Raw genomic sequence first — 25,986 nt, 5'->3', positions numbered from 1 at the left:
AGTCAGGTCCTAAAATCCTAGTTAAACATGAACATAAGCACTTTGAATCAACAAACATCCATAAATAACAGCTGGCAAATTAGGATCTGAGTCTGGAACTAAATAAGACCTACAAAGGCTGCAAACACAGTGCCATTAAATACTATACAGTTGCAGCCTAAAAGTTTAGGCAGATTCCTGTGTAAAGGAACACCATAAAGAACCCAGGGTCACTTCTAAGCAACTAAAGCCTCTCTCATATTGACAAAGGTTAATGTTCACTAATCCACCATCAGAAGAACACTGTACAACCATGGTGTGCATGGCAGAGCGGCAAGGACAAAGACAATGCTCTCCAAAAAGAACATTTCTGTCCATTTGCAGTTTTCTAAACATCAAGTCAGATGACTGTTGTGGAATGTTCTGTGGATGGATGAAACCAAAGTAGAATTGTTAGGTTTAAATGAGAGGTGTCACGTCTGGAGACTAAACAACACTACATTCCAGCATCAGAACCTCATCCTGTCTGTGAAACATTGCGGTGGCAATGTCCTTGTTTGGGTCTGTTTTTCTGCATCTGTGCCAGGGCGGCTTGCCATCATTGATGGTCCAATGAATTCAGAATTATACCAGCAAATTCTAAAAGAAAATATATGGACATCTGTCTGTGTGCTGAATCTTAAGAGAAATTGGGTCACGCGGCAAGACAATAAACCCAAGAACACAAGTCGTTCCACCAAAGAATGATTAAAAAAGAACAAAATTCATTTTTGTAACGGCCAACAGAAATATTATGGAAGGACCTGAAGCAAGCAGTTCATTTCCTCCAAGCCGCTGGAGACGACAGTTAGTTGCTTTTGTTGCTGTGGAAGGGGGTCACACCAGATACTGAAAACATGTGTTCACTTACTTTTGCAACTTACAGATATGTACATTGATTAATTTTCTTGAATAAATAAATTGGATTTACTTTGTCTACTTTTTGAGACTTGTAAAAGATAATAAGAAAATCTGCAGATGGAATATAATTATTTTTGACACGTGAAGGTCTGTTATGCCATTGTGACCCATTATTAGGATATCGATGTACAAAGAGAATAACTCTTGCTTGAACAATAACAGGGCATTTAAAAAAACACACATACACCACCTAGACTACAGAAGCACAGACAATAAAAAGGTCACCCTGAAACTTCAAACAGTGTCATCAAAAAATGACGTGTGTCACCTCCTGCTGTTACAATCAGCCCAGCTGACTCTTCAGTCTTTGCAAAAAAATGTGTAAAGCACATCTGTGGTAGATTATTCCGCAAAATCCACAGCTTTTAAATAGCTTCAGACTATTGTGTGAAAAATGGTGAATGCACTACTAGGTTATTTCCATCCCCTCTACATCAGGCCCCAGATCTTTCTTGGATCTAATTATTCCAGTTAAACACATGTATTGTATAAACCAAATTTGAGGGGCGTGTCCCTGGTGAAATAAGTAGCTACTGTAACAACGAGCAGCTGCAGTAAATGCTACCATTTTCTCTGGCCAGCACACTTCTCTGCCCACAGTCGCAGCACCATGAAACTCTCAGTAAGCTTGTTCTGCTATGTAAGTGTCAACACATGTGTTTGTGTGTTTGACTGTGTGCCAGCGCCTGCGTATATGCACACATAATTATGCAGCATGGATTTGTGAGTTAGCTCTTGAAAAACACGTCAGTTCATTCACACTAACAATACGATATTTTCTAGATGGCACTGATCCATATTGATTCTGCAGCCAGAGGATGCATCCTCTCATACATTCACACGTCAAGCAATAGAGTCACCAACGGATATTCTAATCAAAACTGCATATATTATTGAATTTCCATCGCACACAAGGCCCAGACAATGTGAGGCAGAATGTCTGATTCCTAGAGAGTGATTTATTTCTTTGTTACATGCCGGAGAAATAATTAAAACATGATCTAATTTAAAAAGCATTCCACATTATCTTCTGTGCCAAATCAACTAATGGCAACGCAGCTAGAGAATGATCTCTTTAATTGTTTTTTGAAACACAACACTTTAACCACACTGCAGGCAGTCAACCACCAATCAGCACATTAGTGAGCAATGATTAATACATATTCTCTCCTACCTGAGAGCCATTACAATGTCTTCTAAGATCAAGAAACGCATCGTTCAGTGTTATCAGCCGAGCCATAGCTGAAGTGCTACCTTTTTAAGATCAATAGTTTCTAAGCCTGAAGTTTGCACTTCAGTAATTACCATACCAGTTAAATACAGAAACAAAACTTAACTCGTCTTTGTTCCACACAATGATGAGGATTTTCCTTTAGTTTTAAAATGTTGCCTCAGATGTTTTTTTTGGTCTGCTCTCCAAAGTTATTTTAAAGCTGCTTACTGATATTTTGCAGTGAGGGTGGGGTAGTGGTAAAAGCTGAAAATATAACACTAACGTACTGTATAGTACTGTTGCCTTGCAAAACAGCTATGCCAAATGTTGCCTATTTACACATCCAGCAAGTAGCAGTACTTCCAATACTCACTTTCCTTTGGCTTTAGTTGATCTTCACCAACTCCTGCAGGGATTATCTGGTCTTTAGCTACCAAATGTTCCATTATTTTCCACTAGTCAATAATTCTGCTTGTGAGTTTGTGCAAAAGATGCTAAAATGACAGTGCTCTGCAAGAAAGTGTAATAAGCTATAAGGGCCAATACAAATACTGATATTAGAGAATTAAAAGAAAATTGCAGTCCATAAAGCAAATTAAAATCCATTACAGTAGAGGCAAATTTGTGACTTGACAATTTGCTTTATGTGGTTCTCTTGCATTTCATTTCAAATTATGGCAACCAGTCTATGCACATAGATTAAATGGTAATGCTTTCTCTAAATTAGATATAAAAAATCACTTAAGCATTTCTGATGCAATTTTATGCTATGTATCTACCAATATATAAGTCTCGCAGCTATGTCTATGATTAAAGGACCACTGTGTAGGATTTAATGGCATCTAGAAGTGAGGTTGTAGATGACAACCAACTCATTATTCCTCCCTCACCCCTACCTTTCCAAGGGAGCTGTAGTTAAAGAAGCAGATATGGGACCAGTCTGATTTGTTCATTCTTGCTATGGTAGAAATATTGTATGCTCTGGCGGTGGGGGTGCAGAACCTATGTAGATATGAGGGGTTCATTATAAACTAATGACAAGACAACAATTCATTATTAACATATGATATTAAACTAGTGTAAACACAATTCAGACCTTTATATTTCATTTCTGCCAATAGATACCCTGTTTTCCTGTTAGATATATCTGTTGGGATACATTTTCGAGGATGTAAAAGGGGTAACAACAAACGCTAATTTACTAAAGGATGTTAATTGCAGAAGCTATGTTGACAATGATGGATTTTTGCCAAAATAAACCAAATAAAGAGAGCATTACTCTCCTTTGTATCTTTGTATAAAATGGAGACATTGGCATTTGCAGCTGTCTAGGCCTGTGATCAATCAGTTTGAATAATAAAGCCCAGTAATTACAGGCTGTGATTCCGGCTTACAGCAGGGCTATCCTCTTGTTCCTCACTTCGGAGCGCTTGCTCAACATTGTGTCCCCATACTGTTGTCTTTCACATCTGCCATCAGAAACCTGTCTAATGAATACACTGAGTAAGGTCAGTGTCATAATAAAAACTGCAATGAAGGCAGATGCACAGTAATTGCAGAACGAGAAAAAAAAAACAAAAAAACATCAAGAATTTTGATTAGGAAGGCTTTTGTCTCCTTCCTGCAGATCTGTAAGTAGGAGGTAGTTAGTCTGTCCTATTCATACTGGATTGCTGTCAATTCCTGCTCAGCCTCTTCCTTAAATGGACTGAGATGACAGGGCTATTTACTGCAGTGTGGGTCGTCTGCTTTTCATAGTCCTGTTATTTTCCTTTCGGTTGTTGTTTTGGTTTCCTCATTCAAATGCTAAAAATTAACTGCGTCAAGACATCCCAACAGAGGCACTGTTCCATGAAATCAAGGGGAGGAGTGGAGGAATCTAAGGAATTTGACCAATTTGTTACCATTTAAAGAAAATCTTTCTTGCTGATCAACCCAAGCAAAGACAAACAGGACTATAACCAATTATCCAGGACTCTGTGGGTGCGTTTCAGGAGCTCCGAGGCAAAGGGATTACTGTGGTAAACTACAATGGAAAGAAGAGGTGTGTGAAGAGCTACAGACAAACCTCCTCTAAAGAACACTGTCTAGATCGGATGCTCTCTGATGTAACATCCAACAACAAACTAAAACCTCATCTCAGCTGGCATTTGTTTATTAGAAAAAAACAAACTGGACCCTCTAACTGTGATCCTTGTTAAAGTCAATACATCCCCAAAATTGTCTAAAACTAGCAATGTTTCAGTTTAGCATTAGTCCCTCTCTCTGTACTTCCTGATGCCTTCAAAGTGTGCGTAGCATTCAGTCTCATTTCTTCCTACTGAAGACATACACTGAAAACAATTTAGCAATATTTAATTTCAGCAAAGGCGGCTCTGCACTGTAGTTTTAGCAAAATGTTATTCTAACAGAGGTGAATTAAATACTCACTGGTGTCTTGTGAGTATTTAAAGCAGCAGTATGTGTGTGTGGGACTGACTCAAGATGTACTCCAGTGCACCAGTCCATTGTGAGGAACAAACATGTCAGCAGATGTTAAGACGCGGCTCATTTAAGTGTCGAGTGTTGCGTTCTACACGAGAAGAATAAACTCCTTCAGGATTTGCATCAACAGAGAATAATATTTTATCAATTTCTAAATACGTATATAGAAATGCAATTCCCTTCATAATTCAAAACCCTTGATGAGGTAAACATATATTAAGAATAACAACGAGATACAGATTTGATCTTACCTTGTGTCTGCACTTCAGAACAACACCATAGGCACCTAAGACAGAATAAAAATTGGTTATGCATTGGTTAACTGTAATTTTCCACTGCGTTTACATTTTTTAGGCATTCACGACTGCTTTTTATACTCAAGTTGACTTCTTTCACTCAAACACAGATCTTCATTAAGTAATACAAAAATGGGACAACACAAATTCAGTTCCGCAGTGTTTATCTGTAAATAAAATGCCAGCAGGATCGTTAGTCATTAATAAAGAAAATACTCAGATTTATATAATTTCTCATTATGACTTAACAAGTGCAAGAAGCTTCTGAGGACGCTTTACTTCAGTCCATTGCTGAGTGAAAGGAACGTTATATGATCACTTTAATGCTTCTTATTTTATATGTTGACACGAATTAAGGAAAAACATCCTCCCTCTATGAAAGGACAGGTGGTTCAGAAAGTAGGACACAAGTGTTGGCAAGCTACTGTAGTTCTGATGTTATCGACCCTGGCAGTCACACACACATCCCCCGAGGGTTCAACAGGAATTCTTGGACTGAGCAGACATATGACGAACTGTTCCGTGCTCCTTACAAGCACATTAGCGCTACAAGAAGTTATCTATTCTCTATTCTCTGCAAGAGACAGCTGTCCTATATTTACATTCATACCAGATTACACATACAGACTAGACACTTGTCTAGTCTAACTGTATCTGTGGAGTGCAACACCCAAATTACGTGCACTTTACTATCACTGACACCATGTATCGATTTCATTCATTCTAAAATAAACTACAACAATCAATTTGCTGAAATCTAGTAGTAATCCATTAGAGTATTTACATCCTTTCTTTACCGCCTTCTTGCAGATACACTAGCAGAGACTGTGAATCTACATAATTTGCTACTAAAAAGCACAAAACTAAACAGAAAATGAAACTTTAAGGGCAAAAAATAAAAGGATACCATTAATTAGATAATGTGAATTTAAAGTGGTAATCGCAAAGATGTTAGTTTAAATGTCTGTTAAGTCACTTGCAGAATGCAGTAACACAATGGAGACTACGGCCCACTCCATTGTCAGTGAAAGTATTGCAATATTCATATATTTGCATGATTACAAACTAGGTGCTGTGTAGAACTTCCTGAGACTCCTGCTAATCCAGTCCAAACCAAGCATCATCGCACCAACGGCATCATATTAAAAGCATTCAATTAGCAAAACACAAGCTGACTTTTATTATGAAGTAGTCACCAGAAATGCAATGTGTTTTGTCATTTTTGTCATTTTATGACAGGAGATACGTTTAAAATATTGCAGGGAGTAATGGAACAAGAAGGAGCAGCCACAACGAGCTGCTGGATGAAGAGCTGCAGGCAACAGGCTGCACACCTCCAACTTCTCAGTGAGGTAGTGACCCCTTTTACTGCGTCCTGCTGTGCACAGACCCATGTCGTATGCAGCTCAAAATCAGATCACTGTTGACAAAAGGGGCCAATTATTGAAACTCCTTTATTAAAATGACAATATTTAGTTTTGCTGCCTGTGACCTGTAGTACTGAACCGCATTTGCTGTTACCACCAAACTGGTACCACCAGTGTTACCAGTTTCACATACTTATTGTTTGTCAGATAAAATCTTGGATAAACCACCAAAATGATGTCTTCCATTAATAACTGGAGATAATTACATAACATCCAGTGTATTTTTAATTGCCGGTGTGAGCCTATATGCAGCACTTACCCAAATTGACTGACCTCAAGATCACTGAGGGAAAATCTATGATGCCACATCAAGTGGAGCGCACTGCACCATGAGTGCAAAGACAGTAAGTGGAGCTGGACTGAAAAACTTCTAGTTTAATGTGGCACCAAAAATGCTGACTTCCTTCCAGACAGACTCATCATTTGACAGGCATTCGGCCTTTAAAATCCAGCTCAAAATATTATACACACATTATAAAACTTCTAGGATGTGGGAGTAGGGGTGTAAAAACTGGCACAAGTGGGTGGCTTCACCTCAGGGCTGCGGCCACTTTTTCTATCGACCAAGTAGCTCAAGCCAAATGAGGAGAAGCATTTCAGATGAATTTAACTATCAAATCACCATGACCCATTGATACTGACTGCAATACAATCAAATCCTCCTAAACCACCTCTTCATTTATACAATAACAGCACAAGAATGAGAATTCAGGTCACAGCATCTAGTTTCAGTTCTTAACAAAATTCTGTCTGATAAACAAATTGTCCTTGACCTTATTGGGTTGTACAGATCAGGCTTTTAATGGCCCTGGTCTGCAGGCAAATTGAACAAAAACAATCAAATGATTGCCCACTGAAAAGCTCTAACACAAATTGCCAAGTGTACATGAAAGACTGTGGCTGAAGGCACTCCACAAACAGCCACTGAAAATGTACAAAAAAGGTTTTTCATATGTGCCATTTCAAGTAAACAAACTCTCTTACCTTCACCCACAATCCCAAGGACTTCAAATTTATTCATTACATCACCAATGTCAGGGATCTTCATGAAGTCAAAAGGTATGTTGTGTGAGATGCATGGAGCTCAGACACAGACGCCCCGGCTACAGGATGGCGAGAGGCGGCCAGCTGTCGGCTCCTGAGAGGCGTACGCCTGCTGTAAGCCATAATATCTGCCACATGCCGTCTCTAGTGGCTTCACCTGCAGAAAGACATTTAGGCAAATTAAAAGAATACTCCTCACTTACCTTTAAAAGCAAATCCGTTTGTAATGCCCTCACCAGATGTGAAATACCTTGGTTCTCATGCGACAACAAATCAAAAACAATTTGTCAAACTCAAGAAAGGGTACTTCCATCACACAAAATTAGTAATCCTTCAGTTTAAAGGCATCTCTGGAAATGTAGCATATACACTTCCATTATACTGGGGACTTGTGATAGGAGGACTAAAAAAAGATGAAAATCGGTGCAGCAGATGCTGTGATATTTGACTTTTAGTCCTGTGCAAGAGGTCCAAAAAATCTGTGATCCTACGACTCCCAGAAAGCAATTTGGAAGCATTTTTCATTAGAGAGTATTATAACACAGGCTTTTGGCCAAATAATTTAAGTCAAAAGCAATTCACATCATCTGAGTTGTTTTCTCAGACCTCTGACAAAGCTCCTCTAGAGCTGCAGAAGACATCGTCCAAATGTTTTAACAAGCTGTGCACTCGACACTCTGAATTAATGGACTGAAATCTGTGTGTGTCCTTTTACATAAATTAAGTTAGATTGTGTCCTATTTCATCACTTACACATATAATTTTATTACACCTAATGAAAATGTGAAAAATACCCATCATTCATCAAAGTTATTAAGTATTCCTACCTTTTCAGGCGAATGAAACAGCATCACACACATTCTTAATACGATCAAAGCGTCTCCTCTGATATCCACACACGCTTTACGCTTATTGAATCAGATAAGACTCCAGATACCACTTTCTCCATTTCATCTTCTCCTTGCTTGAAAGCTCAAGGACTTGCGTAGCCTACTCACACTCCCAGTCTCCTACAGTGCTGTGGGCACAGGAGCTGCTCATCACTATGCAAAACCTTGGCACCAAAATAAACTCTGTCTCCCAGAGCACAAAACGCTGCTGTGTGGTCTATTACTCCCTTATCTTGCTCGGCAGCAAACCCTTTAGCGCAGGTAAACTGACAGGCAAACTTAAGCAGGACGACTCAAGACTAAACTCACACACCTGTCTCTTCAGAGAAAACACCTTCAGTGACCTATTATTTTTAACCATGAGCGTGTCACTGAGCTTCCTTCGGCTCTTTCAGTTCACAGCCTACATGGGGTGACATGCAGCATATTGTTTTCCAGAGCAGATTTCAGCCTCCGGGCCCACACCTCGAAGGCTAATGTGATCAGGAATGCAGTGGACATGGCTGTGGATCGTGTATATGTTATCAACAGAATGACTCATGCGTGGTAATGGACTGAGTTCGTGGAATTCACAATACAGGATATTTAAACATCTTCCAGTGCACGATTATTGTCCAGGGTCTGCGATGACTAAAAGCGGCGAGAGTTTCTACAAAAATAAAGAGATCACAGCTCACAGCGCCACACGTATTCAAGATGATTTGACTACACATATTTATTTATTTTTTTGTGAATCCCACAAAATTGGCAGAAAAGGTTTACAGTGTGATTAAGAACTACTGGTGTGTGGGCGAATATCTCACATGCCCTTGCCCTGTTGCTTCTAATTATAAATCTATCACATCCCTAACAGCAACTGAACACACATACCAGTGAGAAATGTGGCTGTCAAATCATTGTTTTTAGCAGGAACTGTAGTCCGCCTGTACTGTGTCGTCCAAGTGAGAGAGAGAGAGTGTGTGTGTGTGTGTGTGTGTGTGTGTGTGTTAGCAACGACTGCCCACATAATGAATGTAGTTCCCACATTTCCAGTGCACAGCAGCAATAAATCCAACAAGTCACACATAACACTGACGCCCAACTTCGCACAAATTGGCTCAAAATGTTGCCATGCAGTGTTCCAGCACGGACTCTGGTTAGTTACGTTATTACTGAGACAGTTGTGTTTCCCTGGTGCTCTGTCTGATTTACAATACACACAAAATCAGCTAAAAACAAACCACAAGCTTGTCTGTTAACGAGCTTGTTGTGAACAATTGTATATTATACTTAAAGAGGACGAGTTTTATCCAAGTAAATATAAATTCAACTACTCACTCAGTCAGTGTTTGGGGGGAAAAATGATGGAACTGGGCCCATATATATCCACCCACCAACGACGATATTTTCATTGCAGCAGGCAGCTACAGTAACTGGATCGTGCGGTTGACAAGCTGCAAGCACATCGCCAGGCAACAGTTTGAGTGACGTGGAGGCGGCCAATGAGAACCGTCGGAGCGGTTATTTTCGTTCCAACGCCCCCTTGGTTTGGACCAATCAGAGAGCGGAACCGCTTCAAGGGGGAGAACGCTGTGTTGCGGTCTGAGGGTGTTTCGCATGAGGTGGGATATTGTTGTTCTAATTTCTCAATTACATAATTCACAAAATCGCACCCTCTTTTAAGTATGATAGCACAATCTAGCCTAAGGCCACTCCGAACCACATGTGAAGTTTTATAAATCATCATTAAGATCAGAACCAACAGGCAATTAATCATTTGCAAAGGGGAGACGTTGATGAGGAACATGTGCCTTGCTCAAGGGCAGCATGCGTTCACACCTCATCATTGTGATGAGTAAAGAGTTTATTGGTTTAGTGACATGTTTACACTCTTCTTCTGAGGACACACACACACACAACATTTGCAGGAAAGCATGTGCAATGAAGGCTTAAAACGTCCCTTGACAGCAGTAATCTTCATCCAGTATACAGATAATCAAACAATCATGCACAACTTCATTATCTGCAGATAATGAAGTTGAATTTATGTTCTAAATAATCACTCAGATACTGCTTTGGGAAGCTTCCTGTGTCAAATATAAAATTAAATCAGCTGTCATCTGGAGTGAACGTCAAGTGTGCTGTAAAACCTTGTCACTGAACGTGTTGATGGTGAATAGGGGTCGTATATCTCATATATTTGTACACTATACTATAATGGATGGAAACTTAAAAGCACCAAATACATTTTTTTATACAGAGCAACAAGAAAATGGCACTTTTATGGCGAAGCACCTTCATCCATTACACTAAGGTTTACAGCAAATGAATAATTGACTGAAAACACAACATAACTTTTTCAGTTTTTGTGCTAACCAATACTGCCACCCACAGGACTCAGCTATGGAGTCCTGTGGGTGGCAAGGAGGATATTGCAAATATTTGTCTTGGGTGAGTCAGAGTTTGTCTTTTAATGAGGTGAACTATCGGGATGAATAATTTTCTTTCAAATATGTGTAACATGATACTTATCAAAGACAACATTAAAAAGAAACAGTTGATGACATTTACAGATTTGTGCTGTTACTTCTTGGCACTTGCTAAAGTACTGCCATAATCATTACAACGCAGGACATTAACCTGTCTTCACCTGTCTGTCTGTTTCAGTGATAATGAACGAGAGCCATAGCAGCCCTGATATCCATTCATCTGTCAGCATGGCAGCCAAACACTGTACATACTCTCTGTGGTTATGTTATGTTATATTATTTAATCAAAACCAGTGATTAAGATTAGAATTTACACACAAGGTGCGTGAAAGATGCCATATGCAAGGATTGTACTTTTTTATTTTGTATTATTATTTTTTAAAAGGTCAAATTACTAAAATACAGTACATGTCTTAGGTCACATTTTGAAATGTTTTACTAAAAACTAATTTGCAATGTTTTTGAGACTAAATGCTAGTGATCCTTTTTTTTTTTTTTTTAATGATCAGGTATCTCTGTAAGAGAGACTAGATGCCAAAAGCTTTTCTGAATCAAACTTCACACCCATCACTGATTAATGAGTACAAAAAACTGCCTCTATCATGACCCATTGGAAAGAATTATTTCTTTCCTACAGAGAGAAAAATTATAATAGTGCAGATAACATAAATATCACTGAGGTTATAAAGACCTTGTTAACAAAGAAGTCGTTCTCTCAGCCATAAAATTATTCTCGACATAATGAAACATAACAGGGAAAAAAAAAATCACTGATTTGACTTTATTATCCAAAACAGAATTTTAAAATCAAAAATAAAATCAAAGATAAAATTGTGTAACTAAAAGATTCAATTTTTAGATTTAAAAAAAAAAAAAAAAATATTTATTTATTTTTTACAATTTTCACTGATTTTATTGTATCCCAACACAGAAATGTCTGTAATATATTTACATATTTTTAGGGGGAAATAATATCTCTCAACTTTAATTTTTAGATATAACATTAAAATTTACTCATATTCATAAATATACCTACAAATAATATGTATGATTGATGAAAGCAGAGACAGCAGAGCTACTGAACAGCTGCTTGGTGCAGACTTCCTGTAACCTACTGGAGAAGAAACAAAGGAAAATGCAGAGCCAGTGAAAATGAACAACCACAACCTCAGCGATGGTGGAGGAGGTATATGCACATCCTCTACTTAAGCAGAAACAGCAATGCCAGAATTTAAAATTTCCCTGTTAAAGCAACAGCAAGTTTGTATGTAAACGAGTTCAACAAAATGTTAAGTATTAAAGGAAAACGTAGGACATGCTAACTTGCTGTGTTAAATTACAGTAGATGTATTAATAAATTATTATGGTGCATTTAAGTCTAGCTAAAGATGGAACTAATCTAAAGTCATATTTTCTAAAATGTTAGAAGTGAAACTTGAAAGAAAAGCAGCTAGATCTTCCAACGGTCAGATTGGAAAAAAATGTCAACATTTCCTTCAGAACTGCATTAGGTTAGAAGTTTAAAGCAGCCAAAATGGTAATGAAGTGCATTACATTTGTCCTCAATAGGTTATATTAGGCTACTTGAGTAACTGTGCTTTGTGACATTTCACCACTTTCATACAGACTATTTTGAGCTTGTGTGCATGGAAGCATAACAGACAGGTAACCATGCTGATAAAACCTCTTTCATTTTGAAATAAGAAAACATACATCAGTGTCCTGTTTTTTATTTTTTTTATTTTACATCAGTGTCGTGTTTCGCCCCGTAACTGGGGCTAAACTGTGTGTATAGTAGATCACTGGGACTCGTGATTGGCAATGGTGGCATGATGCAGACTTTATGGAAAAACTGTGGGCGGGGGAAAACACATGAAACTGAAGTGGGACAGTGATTATGAGTCATGTGGTTAATGTGATGACGCACTACTCCCCATTTTAATTGGCATGATACCTTTACGTTTACCCTACAAGGCCAGACATTAGACAACCTTTTGTTATAATTGGCTGGCGTGTAGCTACACTAATTTTCCCGTTTCCCCAGATCATTATGTTTCTCTGAATTCTTAAATATTACAATCCGCTTCGGAATCAATAATATTTATTATATAATAATATTTGTAGGCGTATACGAATCAGATCTCTAGTGGTTTATTTATTTATTTATTTATTTATTGTATCTATTGTATTATTAGCGTGGGTTATAGGTTATATAATTTTGGCCAATGGAACGGCTTCCTCCTCATGTTACTTTGCAAAATTGCAGTCTTTTGTTGTCCTTTATGTATTTAGGAGTACATCTGTTGTCCAGGTGAGTTACTGTGTTGCAGTTCCGTTTTCATGTTTACAATTTTTTAGCAATTTTGAACCACAGCACAGAGATCGATGAGAAAACCCTTGCAAAGAAGAAAAAAACTAAGATGGATGACTTCTGTGACTTTCTGGAATCCTAAACTACAGACGGACCAGTCCAGGCGCTGATTGGATGGGCTGAATAAACCTTTTTCCGATTGGCCGTAATTGTGAATAGCACGACAATTGATTGGCTCATCGAACTACACCTTCTGAATCCAGCCCGTTCTCGTTTCCCAGCTCGTGTTTGCTCGGCGCACAACACTATCTTTGGCATAAATTACATGCGTGTAAGCATACACTACAGTCGTGAAAAAATGGCAGCTGACGAATAGAAAAAAGTGGATCTTCAGTCGAAAAAAAGACGGCACTTGTAAGTTTGTTGTTCAGAATAAATGATACAGAGTTTCGGAAAATTGTCGGTTGAAGGTGGTCGACCCCGGTTGTGTGTAATTCTCTCGGATAAATAGGGAAGAAACTGCTCTTACAATGTTAACGTTAACGCTAAGGTTAGCCAACCTAGTTATTAGCCAACAACGGTAGCTAGCAGATCAAGCTGCTCCAGTTGTCAACATTGGGCCCCGTTACTGATACACGTCCGATACAACACCAGAGAGCAAATATATTATATTTTAAATACAAAAACAACAGTTATTAGCGCAACATGATATTTAAAGAAATGTTATAGCTGCCTGCCTCGGCATTTAGCCACGCTAGCTGTTACCAAGTTATCATTAAAAGGCTGACGGGTGAGGTGACACAGGCAGAAGGAGACGTTTAAGTTGGAGATTAAAACAGTGGAAAGTGTGCTAATAATTGATTCTGGGTATGAGGAAACGTTTTCATTAAGTTATAACGGTGTGTATCGGAGGTAATAACAAAGTCCTGGACGTTACATCAACGTTATTTTGGCTCACAGAGCGTTAGCTTCATTAAAATAGTCACCCGTCGTGGCTAATTCTCTTGTTTATCGTGTTTTTGTTTTTGATTTTTTGTTTATTGTTAAACGCTGATTTGAGTTGAAGACACGCTGTCCCGTTTTCTTCGTTATACACCCCTAAAGGTGGATAAAACTGCTTATTTTCAAGCTCTCTAATTCGCAAGTGTTTCGGAAGTGCCATTAGCATATCACATATATTTGGATATTGCAGGAGGGAATGTACACAAAGTTAAACACAGTGTCATTCGGGCTGTCCCAGCACACCACAGGCCTGCCTCTGAACCTCATGAAATAACCTACAGGCTTCCTGTCTCAGTGGGAGTGTCCATTACTGGAAAACCACACTACTGTACCTGAAAGAGGTTCTGAAATGTTTTACTTAACAAAAAAACAAAACAACAACACTTTTCCTTTTTTTAATCATCTACTGAAAGCCGCATATTGTAACCTACCACTAGCCCCCCCATCACCTATTTCTATATTTTTAATATTTACATCACTTTCTAGACCACTGAGACATAGCATAGCACCTACAGTTGCATAGTTTTTGTAAAATCTTTATAGTATATGCTTGTAGTAGTGTTGCCAGTGGTTAGATCAAGATTAGGTTGTTTATCTAAAAGAATATGTCATATTTGTCTGTTTAACATGTCATATTAAGTATTTTTATCTCCTATAATTTCAGGACAAAGACACACAGGCACAGATCAAACTGGGTGAACACCCTGCGCCTTGTTTATCACCACAGAGGAGTCACCATTGGTCATCAGTCACCATGGGGAAAACTCCGATAAAAGGCAAGGAGTCATGGCACCATGACACTTGTGCTTGATAAAAACAGTGCTGGTGGCCTCATAGCGTGTAGCTTTGTTTGTCCCTTCATGATTGTAGTCAAATATGAGGTTGCTGAGATTATTTCAGAGTTATTTAAATATTGTGTTTGTCTGTGTCACCAGCTGTGGGAGTCCTCAGGCTTTAGTAAAGTATTTCACAAATGGATGAAATCCATCTGACATTATTTTTTTTCTTCTTCTTTTTTTTTTTTTTAAACGAGTTCTCTGTGTTCAGACTTAAATTTGTGAATTTCAAACACATGCGAATGTTAAAAAAAGAGGCTAACTTTGCCACAAGCAACATTATGTAATCTCTGGGAAGACAACAGATGATTTAAGTTCATTAAAGTTCTAGTTTTCTTATGTTGTTGAGACTTGCCAGAATTGCCATTTTGTAATGATTTTATTTTACTTATAAAATTATTTTAATTTTAGATCACAAAGATGGCAAAAAGGAGAAACCAGGGAGGACAGTTCCCCCAACAGGTACAACCCCTGCAACAACAAATGGTGACTTTTTTTAATTGTGTTTACCTGATTCTATGTTAAATTATGATTCTGTTTAGAGAATTTAAGTTATGACAGATTATTTTTTTATGTAGTCTTTGTATTGGGTCTTTGCCTGTGAAAGTTCTCAGACATCCAAGCCATAGTATGTCCAAATAAAGACAACTGGACTTTTTGAAACGACATTCACCACATGTAGTGGCATCTTCAGTTCTAAATGACTGGTGGGGAGCTGGATTTTTTATTAGGAACATCTGTGGCTGTTGTAAATTGGAAAGTCACGTGACTAGAGTCGGCTATGACCAGATACTCAGCTATAGTTGGAAGAATTTCTTTTGATCACAGTTTCTTTCCCTAATGAATGCTACACTAACAACCCATTAATGACCAGAGAACCCAACTCCCCACCAGTCATTTAAAACTGAGTGGCAAAACATCGTCAAGAAAGCCCAACAAGACCAGTCGCCTTTGTTTCAGATTAGGTTTTTTTTCCGATATAGTCATACATACACTTTTGTACTGCACATACAGTACTGATTTTTTTGTACTGATCCTGTGTTACTGTTCTACTCCCTCTGCTGCTTTAACACTAGAGTCTAACTTAATAAATGATCATAAAATGATCATATAAGATATGTGTGCGTTTGCAAGCCCCAAAACGTTCATCCGAATGTCATTATTTTGACATGCACAGTTGTTAGTTATAACTCAAGAAGAAGATTTTTTTTCACCCCAAATTTGTTGACAACACAGAATTTGTTAAATGGAACAAGATGATCATGGATCTATGTTTTCGACGGCGCTGCCCACACTGAGCTGTGTTTACCTAATCAGATGAGCCTTTAGTCCCTTTATGCTATGTTTACATGAGCTTTGTTAACATTGCGCCATTGTAATAAAGACAGGCTTGTTCCTCATACTACAAGCAGCATCTGGTCTTTACCCATAGATTTAATGTCTTCTTGAAAAGATAAAATATGGAAATGAGATTTTCTCTCCATAATGAAAAGTAAGAAAATCAAATATCTGGTTGATGTAAGTGGACTAGAGAGGGAAAGTGATTAATCTTGAGATTTCTCTGACATTAAATATATATAATGACATTCTGCTCAAGGATATTGACTGGATTTAGTAAAATCTTTTATAAGCTAAAGATTTAACTTTGCCTTTTCTATCTATTTTACATTCTTAACGTGTGCTTTTGTACGGTTTCTATTCAGATACTTTCAGCTGGGAAGAGTATCTTAAAGAGACATCATCTACACCGGCACCACCAAGCTGTTTTCGTCAGGTATGTCTTCCCGAATACGTGAAATATTTACTAGAAGTCATTTACATGAATACATAGAGAAATGTAAATGAAGTACATTTTTAGGAATTGAGTAAGCATTTGTAGAACTCCAGTCTTGGATAAAACGATGCCTATATAGCGTCTGCTTTGCATACCTGTAGTCCTAGTTAAAGCTAAAGTGGGATGTTTAGTCTTGGTTACTGGCAACAACGCATTAGAAAAGCTTTGCAATGGCATTGTAATGGTTGTGCATTTAATTCTGCCTTGACATTAAGTGAAAATTACAAAGGGCCTTGCCGACTGTAATCACTTCATTCAGTTTATTTCAAAGATTTGTAAATTTCTTCTTATCCAAAAACGTTAAAGAAAAGCAACTGGACTTGTACAGTTTCTAGAAGACGTATCGTCACTCATTGAAGTAGTTTCTTCAGTTCTAAAGGACTGGTGGGGAGTTGGGGTTAAATAAGAACATCTGTGGGTGTAACCCATTGGAAACCCACTTGACTAGTGTCCGTTAACGACCAGATACTGTATGTCATTGGGGGGACTGTTTGTCCCTGTCGTCTTTCTCCAATGAATGGTCCTCAAACAACCCTTTGTCAGTCAGAGGCTCCAGTCTCAAGTTGTGAATGGAGGCGAAACTTCTTGGGGACAGAAGTTAAGACTGTATTGTAATCTCAGTCCACCTCCCCCGTTGAGAGAAGGATTTTCCAATTTGACATAGATGGCTTTCTTTACTTCCCTAGCTCATTTCTTCATTCATCATTTGAATGCACAATACGTCAGTGCTTATGTTCTTATGCACCTTTAAAGTACAACAGTAGGTGGGTGTATCGTCCTTCAAAGAGACTTCGATTCATAACACATAATTAAATGAATCCCTGAATCAACAGCATTGATTCAGACCTTTCATCAGTATGTTCAGTCTGTATTCTTGTTGAAGGTGTCAGATGCCGTTTAGTACAAAACAAACACATTGAATGTTAGTGTCTGCACAGCCTATAATTTACAACAGAGAGAAGAGATTAGGATTGTTGCCGTGTCTTTTTTAACGTGGCTTAAATGAAAAAGTGCCGACAATAATGCTCTCAGTCGCCAGTGATGCGAGCTCCATTTCTATCACAGTCTGACGCAGTCAGTAACTATGGTGATTCAATTTAGCCAGGATTTGTTCATTCTCGTACTAAAAACATATAAGTGGCATTACTGCGTAAATCATGGGTCCGTGTCTTGCTGCCAGTAAAACCCCTTGGATTTGTCCTCTTACTCAGCCATTCAGTGTATGACTTTCAATGCAACACCAGTCGTCTCCTCACATTGTTTACTACCACAACATCAGAATCATGCCATGTAGGTTTTGAAATGTTGTGCCACCTATTATTCTATTAGGAGTCTTCAGCAACACCTGGCTGGGGGTTGTTTCATTAACAGTTTGTTGGCTGCCTTGTCAATATAACACTTTTTCCATCTGCAGGCTAGAGTCCCACCATCCAACGACTTCAAGGTGGGAATGAAGCTCGAAGCCCACGATCCACGCAACTCCACCTCAGTCTGTATCGCCACAGTGATGGGTTTAACCGGGGTTCGTCTGCGTCTCCGCCTGGATGGGAGTGACAATAGCAATGACTTCTGGAGACTAGTCGACTCTTCCGATATCCAGCCCATTGGCACATGTGAGAAGAATGGAGATATGTTGCAGCCGCCACTGGGTAAGAGTGAGAGAGAAGCACAGTGTTGACACCATTTATAACTATTTGAGGAATGTGTCAGTCTTCATTGTTTAGCTTTTATTCTCAACAGTACTTGACAGTCTTGTAGCTAAAATTCATTTTCTTCATCACTGATGGAGTCAATAGGAATCAAAAAGCGACACGTTGTTTGATTGAAGAATTGGTTAAAAAAAGATTAAGCACTGTATTTATGTGACAAAAAGGATGCATTATGCTACCTGGAAGTTGTAGTTCAGATTTAAAATTCTCTCCTCCAGGATTTCGGATGAACGCCTCCTCTTGGCCCATGTTTCTGCTGAGAACCTTAAATGGAGCAGAGATGGCCCCAGTTACAGCCTTTAAAAAGGTTTGTAACACCTTTGAAAAGCTTTGAAAACATTCACATCCAAACACTATGGCACCAGCGCATTGGCAGCAGTTGCAGTGAGGATTTTGCATTTATTTTCAGGAACCTCTGAGGCCCCCCCAGAATAACTTTAAGCCAGGCATGAAGCTGGAAGCGGTGGACAAGAAGAATCCATATCTCATCTGCCCCGCCACCATTGGAGAAGTAAAGGGAGATGAGGTCTTTATCATGTTCGATGGTTGGCGGGGCGCCTTCGATTACTGGTGCAAGTATGACTCCCGGGACATCTTCCCTGTGGGCTGGTGCGCTCTCACTAAGCACAGCCTCCAGCCACCAGGCAACAGTGGTAAGTGCTATCCTCTAGGTGGCAGCAGAAATCTGCTCCCTACTCAGTGATGTAAACAGTCAGGGTTGAGGCAGATGCTATTGTTTGTAATCAATCTTTCAGCCATTTAGTTGCAGTGCACCCCTCCCTCCCTCTAAGGAAAGAAATCGCACCCACAGCCAGATAAATATAATCACAATCAACGTTTATCATCTCGTCTTGTTGCTCAGTCTGACAGAGTTCATATACACAACCTCATTTTAACAGGTGCTGGGCCTGCTTCTTCTTTAGAAGATGTGTGAAGAGAAAGATCTCTGTATTTGCTGAATGTAAATGGTTCTCAAAAGCTGTTTGAAGGTCTGTGGTGATTTTGCTACTGGTCGGTGGTTTTGGCAGAGTAGTTGTTGAGGGGATGATAACGTAGTGGGTATTATTTCCACTTCACACATTTTCTGAAAGCTGTCTTAAATCATTCCATATAGGATTTTAAGTTTGTGACACTGGTATTTTCCTGATTAGGGTTCCTTTATTGTGTTTTGTCACATGCAGCATGCTTGCTCTGCTGCCCACAGTGGCTGCACTGCCAAAGAGCGTTGCTTAGTAACAAGTTTAGTGTTGTGTTTTCAAGGTGGCCTTCTTGATAGGCTGTGGCTACATTCCGGCATGTCAAAAGCGCTGAGCCAACTCTAGTACGAGACGTGCTGTGTGTTGCATGTGTAACTGCGGTGCGGAGTCCTGTGGGTGTATTTGTGTGTCTCTGCTAAGGTGGGTGGGATGGAGCAGGCGGGGTTACAAGTGGGAGGCAGGGATGCAAGAGGAGGATTTATGCGCTTCACATCGTAGCTGTTTACATGGAAAAAAATATGTTTACATAAAAGCTGCTCGGCCCAGTCTCTGCTAGACCGTGTCTGTGTCTAAGATTCACAGGGGAGAGGATGAGATGATGAAAGATTTACATCCCCACTTCAGTTTTCTGTTACAGTGGACTTTTACCTGCTCATGTATGGCTTCTACACACCCTTTGACACACACCATAAGACTGGGGATATGAAACTGTTTTTCTAGCAGCCCTTTCTGCTCATTGTCCATTTAATGCTGAGACGTCTGTGTACTCCACTAGATGGTGTCTGACTACTTGTTTCTCTATGTTTTGGTATTGTTCAGAAATATTGAGCTCACAGAAACAGAGCAATATTTACGAGCCAGGTAAATGGACTGTTGCTTTGTTTCTTTGAGCATGGATACTACATTTGTAGAAGAAAATTTCACAATACATGTAAACACTCACGAGAAATGAATGGTGATTCCTCTTTTTTTAAGATTAAATTGACATTATTATGAAGAGGCTGTAATGTAACTGGTCCAAAAGACCGTACTGCTAAATACTTGCTATTATAATGTAGCTTTAATTCTAGCAGTGCTATTTTCAGCAGTACTGTAGATTTAAGATATAATTGAAGAAATAATTGAAGCATTATGATATGATCTGTCCAAACCCAGACTGGCAGCAGACTGTCTCTTAAACTTGACTTCAATCCTGTCCTCCAACAACAGAGCTGCACACTGTGTTGATTAGAGATCACAACACACAGTTTGTCTTCCTAATTATCCTAGAGAGACTGTACAGTGGTGGCGTGAGTTGTAAACCATTCTTCACTTTTAATATTGTTTTCTTTAACAGATGTACAGCTAAATCTATGGAACCAATAAGTCATTGTGTATTTCATGCCAGACTACGTTTCTTTTTAGTTTATACTACATCTATGTGTATTTTTTCCTGTTATGAAGTGGGCCATGATATACTAGATATTATACTCAAGGCTGTCATATTCACTACGTTGCGTTATGATGTTAAATTAGTGTTTGCATTTTCAACATGAGGCATCATCATTGACTCTACTCATGCTGTTGTTGCAGTCACTCTGCCAAAGAACCTGCAGATTCTGCCAGCGTCGCCCTCCAAACCCAGCAGGCGCTCCATGCAGTCCCCCTACAGACTCCCCACCCCTCTGCCCACTTTGCCCGTCAGGAAGGGCGTAAGAGGCCGTCGGCCCAAGAGTGAGACCATCGCTCTGCTCAAAGCTGTGGCAGAGGCAGCAGCTGCCCAGAATGGAACTATCCCTGAAAACACACAACTTGTACCCCGGGTCCACAAGAAGAGAGGCCCCAAACCTGGAAGCAAGGTGAGGCTCTTATATGTATATATATATAAATTCATTGTGTAATTTAATTTGTCTCACTATGTTAACGTGTGTCTGCAAATGATTGTGTATTTATCAGAGGAAGTCCAAGCTCCTCCAAAGCCCAACACAGCTGTCCAGCATCCAGGTCCCTCAAGAAGGCCCCGCCAGCCTCAACTCAGTGGTTTCAACAGGTAATGATTTCCCACAGTTAGCTGCTGCATGTAACTGCTCTGATGTAAAGGTATCATTAGAATGTCTAATGTGCTTCCTGTGTTCTTTCAGTGTGTGTGTACGTGAATAAGCATGGAAACTGTGGTCCCCACCTGGACAGGAAGCAGATGCAGCATCTGCCAGATCACTTTGGCCCAGGGCCGGTGAATGCTGTGCTGCAGCAGGTGGTCCAGTCATGTATAGACTGCGCATACCAGCCCAAAGTCCTGCTCAGTGCTCTGCAGACCGACTCAGGAGGAGGAGAGGTTGTCAAAGGTAAGAACACATACGCAAGATAATACGTAGTTTTAGTATTGGACACAGGGTGATAAATTCTCACATTAGATGGCTACACGTGGTGACTGATGGAGCAATAAAACATGTCGTCTGTCATCCTAGTGAGAACAGATGGAGGAGTTCGTGCAGTCAGACTTCCATCAGCCTCCAGCGCTTCCTTTGTGCTGCGCTTCCTGGAGTCCATGTGTCGTCATCTGCAATGCGACAACTTGTTCAGCAGCCAGCCATTCAGCCACTACACTGCTTACGACAGGAACAAGTCAGGTAAACCGTACACTCATTGTGTTTCAGAGCGAGAGCCGTCACTGGGACACAAGAACAGTGATGACACATATAGTGCCTTCTTTATTTGTTCATCAGTTAGAACTTGTCTTTCCTTGTTTCTGTGTTCCAGTCAAAGAAGAAGCATTCGACACTCCCTCTCTGGCACGGGCCAGTAAACGCAGTCTGTCTGGAGTCTCTCCACCGTATGCCGCCCCTCTGTCTCCTAAACATTTACGCGCTGAAGCCCACCCTTCAGAAGGTACAGTTCACTTCGCAGAATGTTTTTATTCTTCGGACACAGCGAAACAAAATGTCTTGTTGTTACCTAATCCCCTCCCCCCCGCCCCATCTTATTTTGTTAGAAATACCGGCGAATTAAAATAATTCAGAAACTCTCTTGCCCTCTGGGAAAGTACTTTCTCAGAAAACAAAGACATCCTCTTGTTATTGGAACTTAACAAACACTGAACAGTTAACAAAAGACTAGACTAGTCATTTCTCATTTACATATAAACTTGTGTTTACCTCACATTTCATACCCTAAGTGTGACAAGTCAAAAATGTAAATGGCCTGAGGAGTTAAATTGAAAACGTGTTGGTGTATGTATCAAACTCATTTCATCATGATCATGTAAGTATCTGGTGCTGAAAGTCAACTTGTCCTTAAACTGTTTTTTTTTTTTTCATTTGCTGTCACACTGTTTATGCCTGTGTCTTTTCCTGAATTTTCTGCGGTAGTCTCAGTGTATATGACCGATTAATATCACGTCAACTTTGTCTACCTGGCCAGTCATTGGTGTAATGTTGTGTTACAGTATATGATGCCGTGTAGTCATTTGTATAAAAGGCAGTTAAAAGTTTATCTTGCAGAATAACATTTTAATGTCCCTTGTGCTTTTCTCTCTCAGCAGAGACTCTGCCTCATGAAGAGAACGGCCTAATAAAGGAGCAGCGCTACATGGACTCTGCCTCCAACTCCATGACCCCTCGGCCTCCAACTGTGCGGAGTTCCTCTGAGTACCACTCCCAGGCCAGCAGCCTCTATCACCATGGTAACAGCACACCAATGCGCCGCCTTTCCTCTAACCCTGCAGAGTTCAACTCAACACAGCCTCTCAGACGAGTTGAAGGTACAGAAAGAATCTGTGGAAGGAGATGTTAGAAGCTCGAGTTATTGAAATAGTCTAGAGCAGGGGTGTCAAACTCATTTTAGTTCAGGGGCCACATGCAGCTCAATGTGATCTAAAGTGGGCCAGACCAGAATGATTATAGTACAATAACCTTCAAATAACTCAAAATGCAATTTTTTTGACATCTACCGATTAGTTGTGGATGTTGTGTTGTGTCGCTACTCTTACTGTAACAGTGGACAAACTAGCAGTTACTTTTGTAGTGCTCTGTTCTCTTATTTTACAGGAGGGTCAAAGCTATTCTGAGTAATCACTCTTTGCATGGGAGGTGAGCGGATGACGGGTCTACTGAAGTATTAAATTTGGGATGTGTGTATATCAGAATTTAGAATGTGTGACTCTTTCTAGGGTGCAGAGAGACCTGGTCAGCTTCATATACAGCTATGCTGCCCATGAGAGCTCAGCCTGCCTTACACTAACAAAACCACTGTGGCTCCATGGTTCCCTACTCATTAAAAGGAAATACATTATGACAAATAAACTTCTAGAAGCACACATAACATTTATTTTTGACCAGGTGGTCCCCACTTTTGAATTTAATATCAATTAAGTCCATCAATTAAGTTAATTAGTGTATGGTACCAAACCGTCCTCGGGCTCCGTCCATGTTCATAAGTACCCAGTTTCTTCTCAGCAGCTTCACGGCTGCATGTTTGACACCCCTGGTCTAGAGAGACTCTCAGACAGTACCATGCACTGATGCTTCATATGCTCATTGTGTCTGCTTCTGCAGCAGCCAGTTCTACCACAGGTCCCGAGGCTCTGGTGTCTGAGCGGGAGAGTCTGAAGCTGCCCAGTAAAAACCCCTCCTCCTGGTCCATCGAAGAGGTCATGCAGTTTGTCAGGGATGCTGACCCCACAGCGTTAGCACCTCATGCTGAACTATTCAGAAAACACGTAAGTTCATTAAACAGAACTACAACTTGCTGTGTGTCATACCATACCATATCCACTAAATGTTTTTTTGTCCATATGTTCATAATAATAAAAGTAACTTGCTTTGTTTACGCAGGAGATTGACGGGAAAGCACTGATGCTGCTACGGAGTGACATGATCATGAAGTACATGGGACTGAAACTTGGGCCAGCACTGAAGTTATGCCATCACATAGAGAGGCTGAAACAAGGCAAACTGTAACAGGGGCCAGGGCAGTCCTGACCCTGCCACACCCATGAGCAATAAGCCCTGAAAGAGCCAGAGTTGGGAGACTGACTCAGGGGGTAAGCAGGGGTTACATGTTACTCTAGACTCCACCTGGAGGGAGACGGTAGATGTTACAACCTCCTCCAGACTTCCATAGTGGAGAAAGTGTGCCGTGCATTGCTGACACATTACCTCATCCCCTCATCAGTGAACAAAAAGCTGTTCAAGTCTCACAGACACCACAGACTTGATGAAATCCCAAAGGAAAAGAATCCCTGTAGTGTTTACATTGCGTAGCACATGTGCACACGTGGACACGTTTTTTTACAGAGATGAAATCTTTTGATCCTGGTTTTGGATCCCCAAAGATGGAGAATGTTTCTTCTTATATAATGTTTTTATTACTGTTGAATTTCCAGTTAATTAAGAAGGTCGGTGTGCAGAAAATAAATCATCAGATGTTCGTCCCCTTGCTCTTGAAGAGAATTTGGATGCTCTCTGCTGTTGTATAAATGTTATCACTCTCCACGTTTATGCCTGAAGTAGTGGAATATCTGTCTGCCCGAAGAAAGCTATTGTCAGTGCATTCCACTCCTTTTACACAATGCTACACAGGTTTGATTTGCTTGAACATGGTCTGACGTTTTTAATTGATGCTCACATTTTCAACAGTCACCACCTGCTGTGAGGCGTCATGTATTACTGTGTCTTAGCGGGCCCTAAGTTGCCTCATGCTGGTATTCAAGCAGTTTCAGTGTTTAACTGTGTGGACCCCAAGCTCTCACAAGTTTTTCGGTTTCAGTGGTCAGAATGTTGAGTAAGTGCAAACATGACATTTCTAAGGGCTTTCTTTGTTAAGTTTCCATGTAATATTTTTATCAGTCCTACACCATTTAAGCTTGTCGGTCTGCCTGCAACCTCAGTGTTGTCACCTTTGACCATCACAATCACTGTTAGCAACGAAAACAGATATGTACAGTTTTATGGGTTTAACCATGAATATCAGCGACAGAATGTACATTTTGTAGAAACTTAATATTTTAAGGAAATCATATACATACGTTAGAAATGTGAAGAATAAGGGGAAGAGGTGAATATTTCACAGTGGATTCCATTCTTCTTTTTAATACTTAACCAGTGCTTTTAGTTCAAATACTCCCAGTACTAGACTCTGCCTTGCTTTACCTTCAACATTTCTCAGGTTTACGTGGTCTTTGTTAGTATAAGCTTTTGTAGCATACTGTTTATAATATACTTAAACGAAATTTCCTGTTACCACCTTCCTTCACCTAAAAAGACTTGTGCCATATGATATTCAACACAAGATCGAAGTGCTGTTTATTTCCCTCTTGCATCTTCTTTAAAGTACTTGAAAAATGTGTTGCAAAACATTATTTGTCCATTATGTCACACCAGATAAACAATGTGTTTATGATGTTGTGTATTTTCTTTTTTTTTGTTTTGTTTTGTTTCTGGTAAACCTACCAGAAAAGATGTACATGTGTTCTTACTGATTACAACAAATGATTTGGAAGATGGAGATGGTTCTCATTCCCAAATCTTTCAAAAACACTTTTTCCACAATCAACACATTACCTTAAGTGTTTACGTTG

At 39.7% G+C, this 25,986-nt stretch overlaps 2 protein-coding genes across 4 annotated transcripts in view; one reads left to right on the top strand and one right to left on the bottom strand.

Annotated features, from left to right (window-relative positions):
• Nucleotides 1–7,407, bottom strand: part of LOC311490889 (cyclin-dependent kinase-like 5) — a gene marked incomplete at its 5' end in the record, with an annotated part of 30,871 nt that extends 23,464 nt beyond the window's left edge. Inside the window, 2 exons of the mRNA XM_084548644.1 lie at nt 4,888–4,922; nt 7,344–7,407. Coding sequence (XP_084404770.1) covers nt 4,888–4,922; nt 7,344–7,407 — 99 coding nt within the window. The remainder of the gene's footprint in view (nt 1–4,887; nt 4,923–7,343) is intronic.
• Nucleotides 7,408–13,402: 5,995 nt separating this feature from the next.
• On the top strand, nt 13,403–25,911 carry LOC311490452 (sex comb on midleg-like protein 2). 3 transcript variants are annotated; one of them, XM_084547935.1, is made up of 15 exons: nt 13,403–13,486; nt 14,739–14,850; nt 15,322–15,396; nt 16,614–16,684; nt 18,159–18,393; nt 18,672–18,760; nt 18,863–19,106; nt 21,003–21,268; nt 21,366–21,459; nt 21,551–21,754; nt 21,878–22,039; nt 22,170–22,298; nt 22,951–23,169; nt 23,963–24,126; nt 24,242–25,911. In XM_084547935.1, exons 2-15 carry the CDS (start codon nt 14,829–14,831, stop codon nt 24,365–24,367), a joined length of 2,100 nt encoding a protein of 699 aa, XP_084404061.1. In that variant the 5' UTR covers nt 13,403–13,486; nt 14,739–14,828; the 3' UTR covers nt 24,368–25,911. The 3 variants fall into 3 exon arrangements, with proteins under 3 accessions (XP_084404061.1, XP_084404062.1, XP_084404060.1); XM_084547936.1 differs by having other exon boundaries at nt 22,948–23,091; XM_084547934.1 differs by having other exon boundaries at nt 22,948–23,169.
• The last annotated feature ends 75 nt before the right edge of the window (nt 25,912–25,986 follow it).

Source organism: Chelon labrosus, assembly GCF_963514085.1.
Source record: "Chelon labrosus genome assembly, chromosome: 7".
NCBI classification, from domain to species: domain Eukaryota; kingdom Metazoa; phylum Chordata; class Actinopteri; order Mugiliformes; family Mugilidae; genus Chelon; species Chelon labrosus.
This window is presented reverse-complemented; position numbering and strand designations above follow the sequence as displayed.

Bases quoted from the DNA above. Each gene is read 5' to 3' on its own strand.
- LOC311490452 (XM_084547934.1), top strand. From the start codon at position 14,829: ATGGGGAAAACTCCGATAAAAG. The intron at 16,685-18,158 runs GTATGTCTTCCC...TTCCATCTGCAG, and splicing joins CACCAAGCTGTTTTCGTCAG to GCTAGAGTCCCACCATCCAA. The intron at 18,394-18,671 runs GTAAGAGTGAGA...TCTCTCCTCCAG, and splicing joins TATGTTGCAGCCGCCACTGG to GATTTCGGATGAACGCCTCC.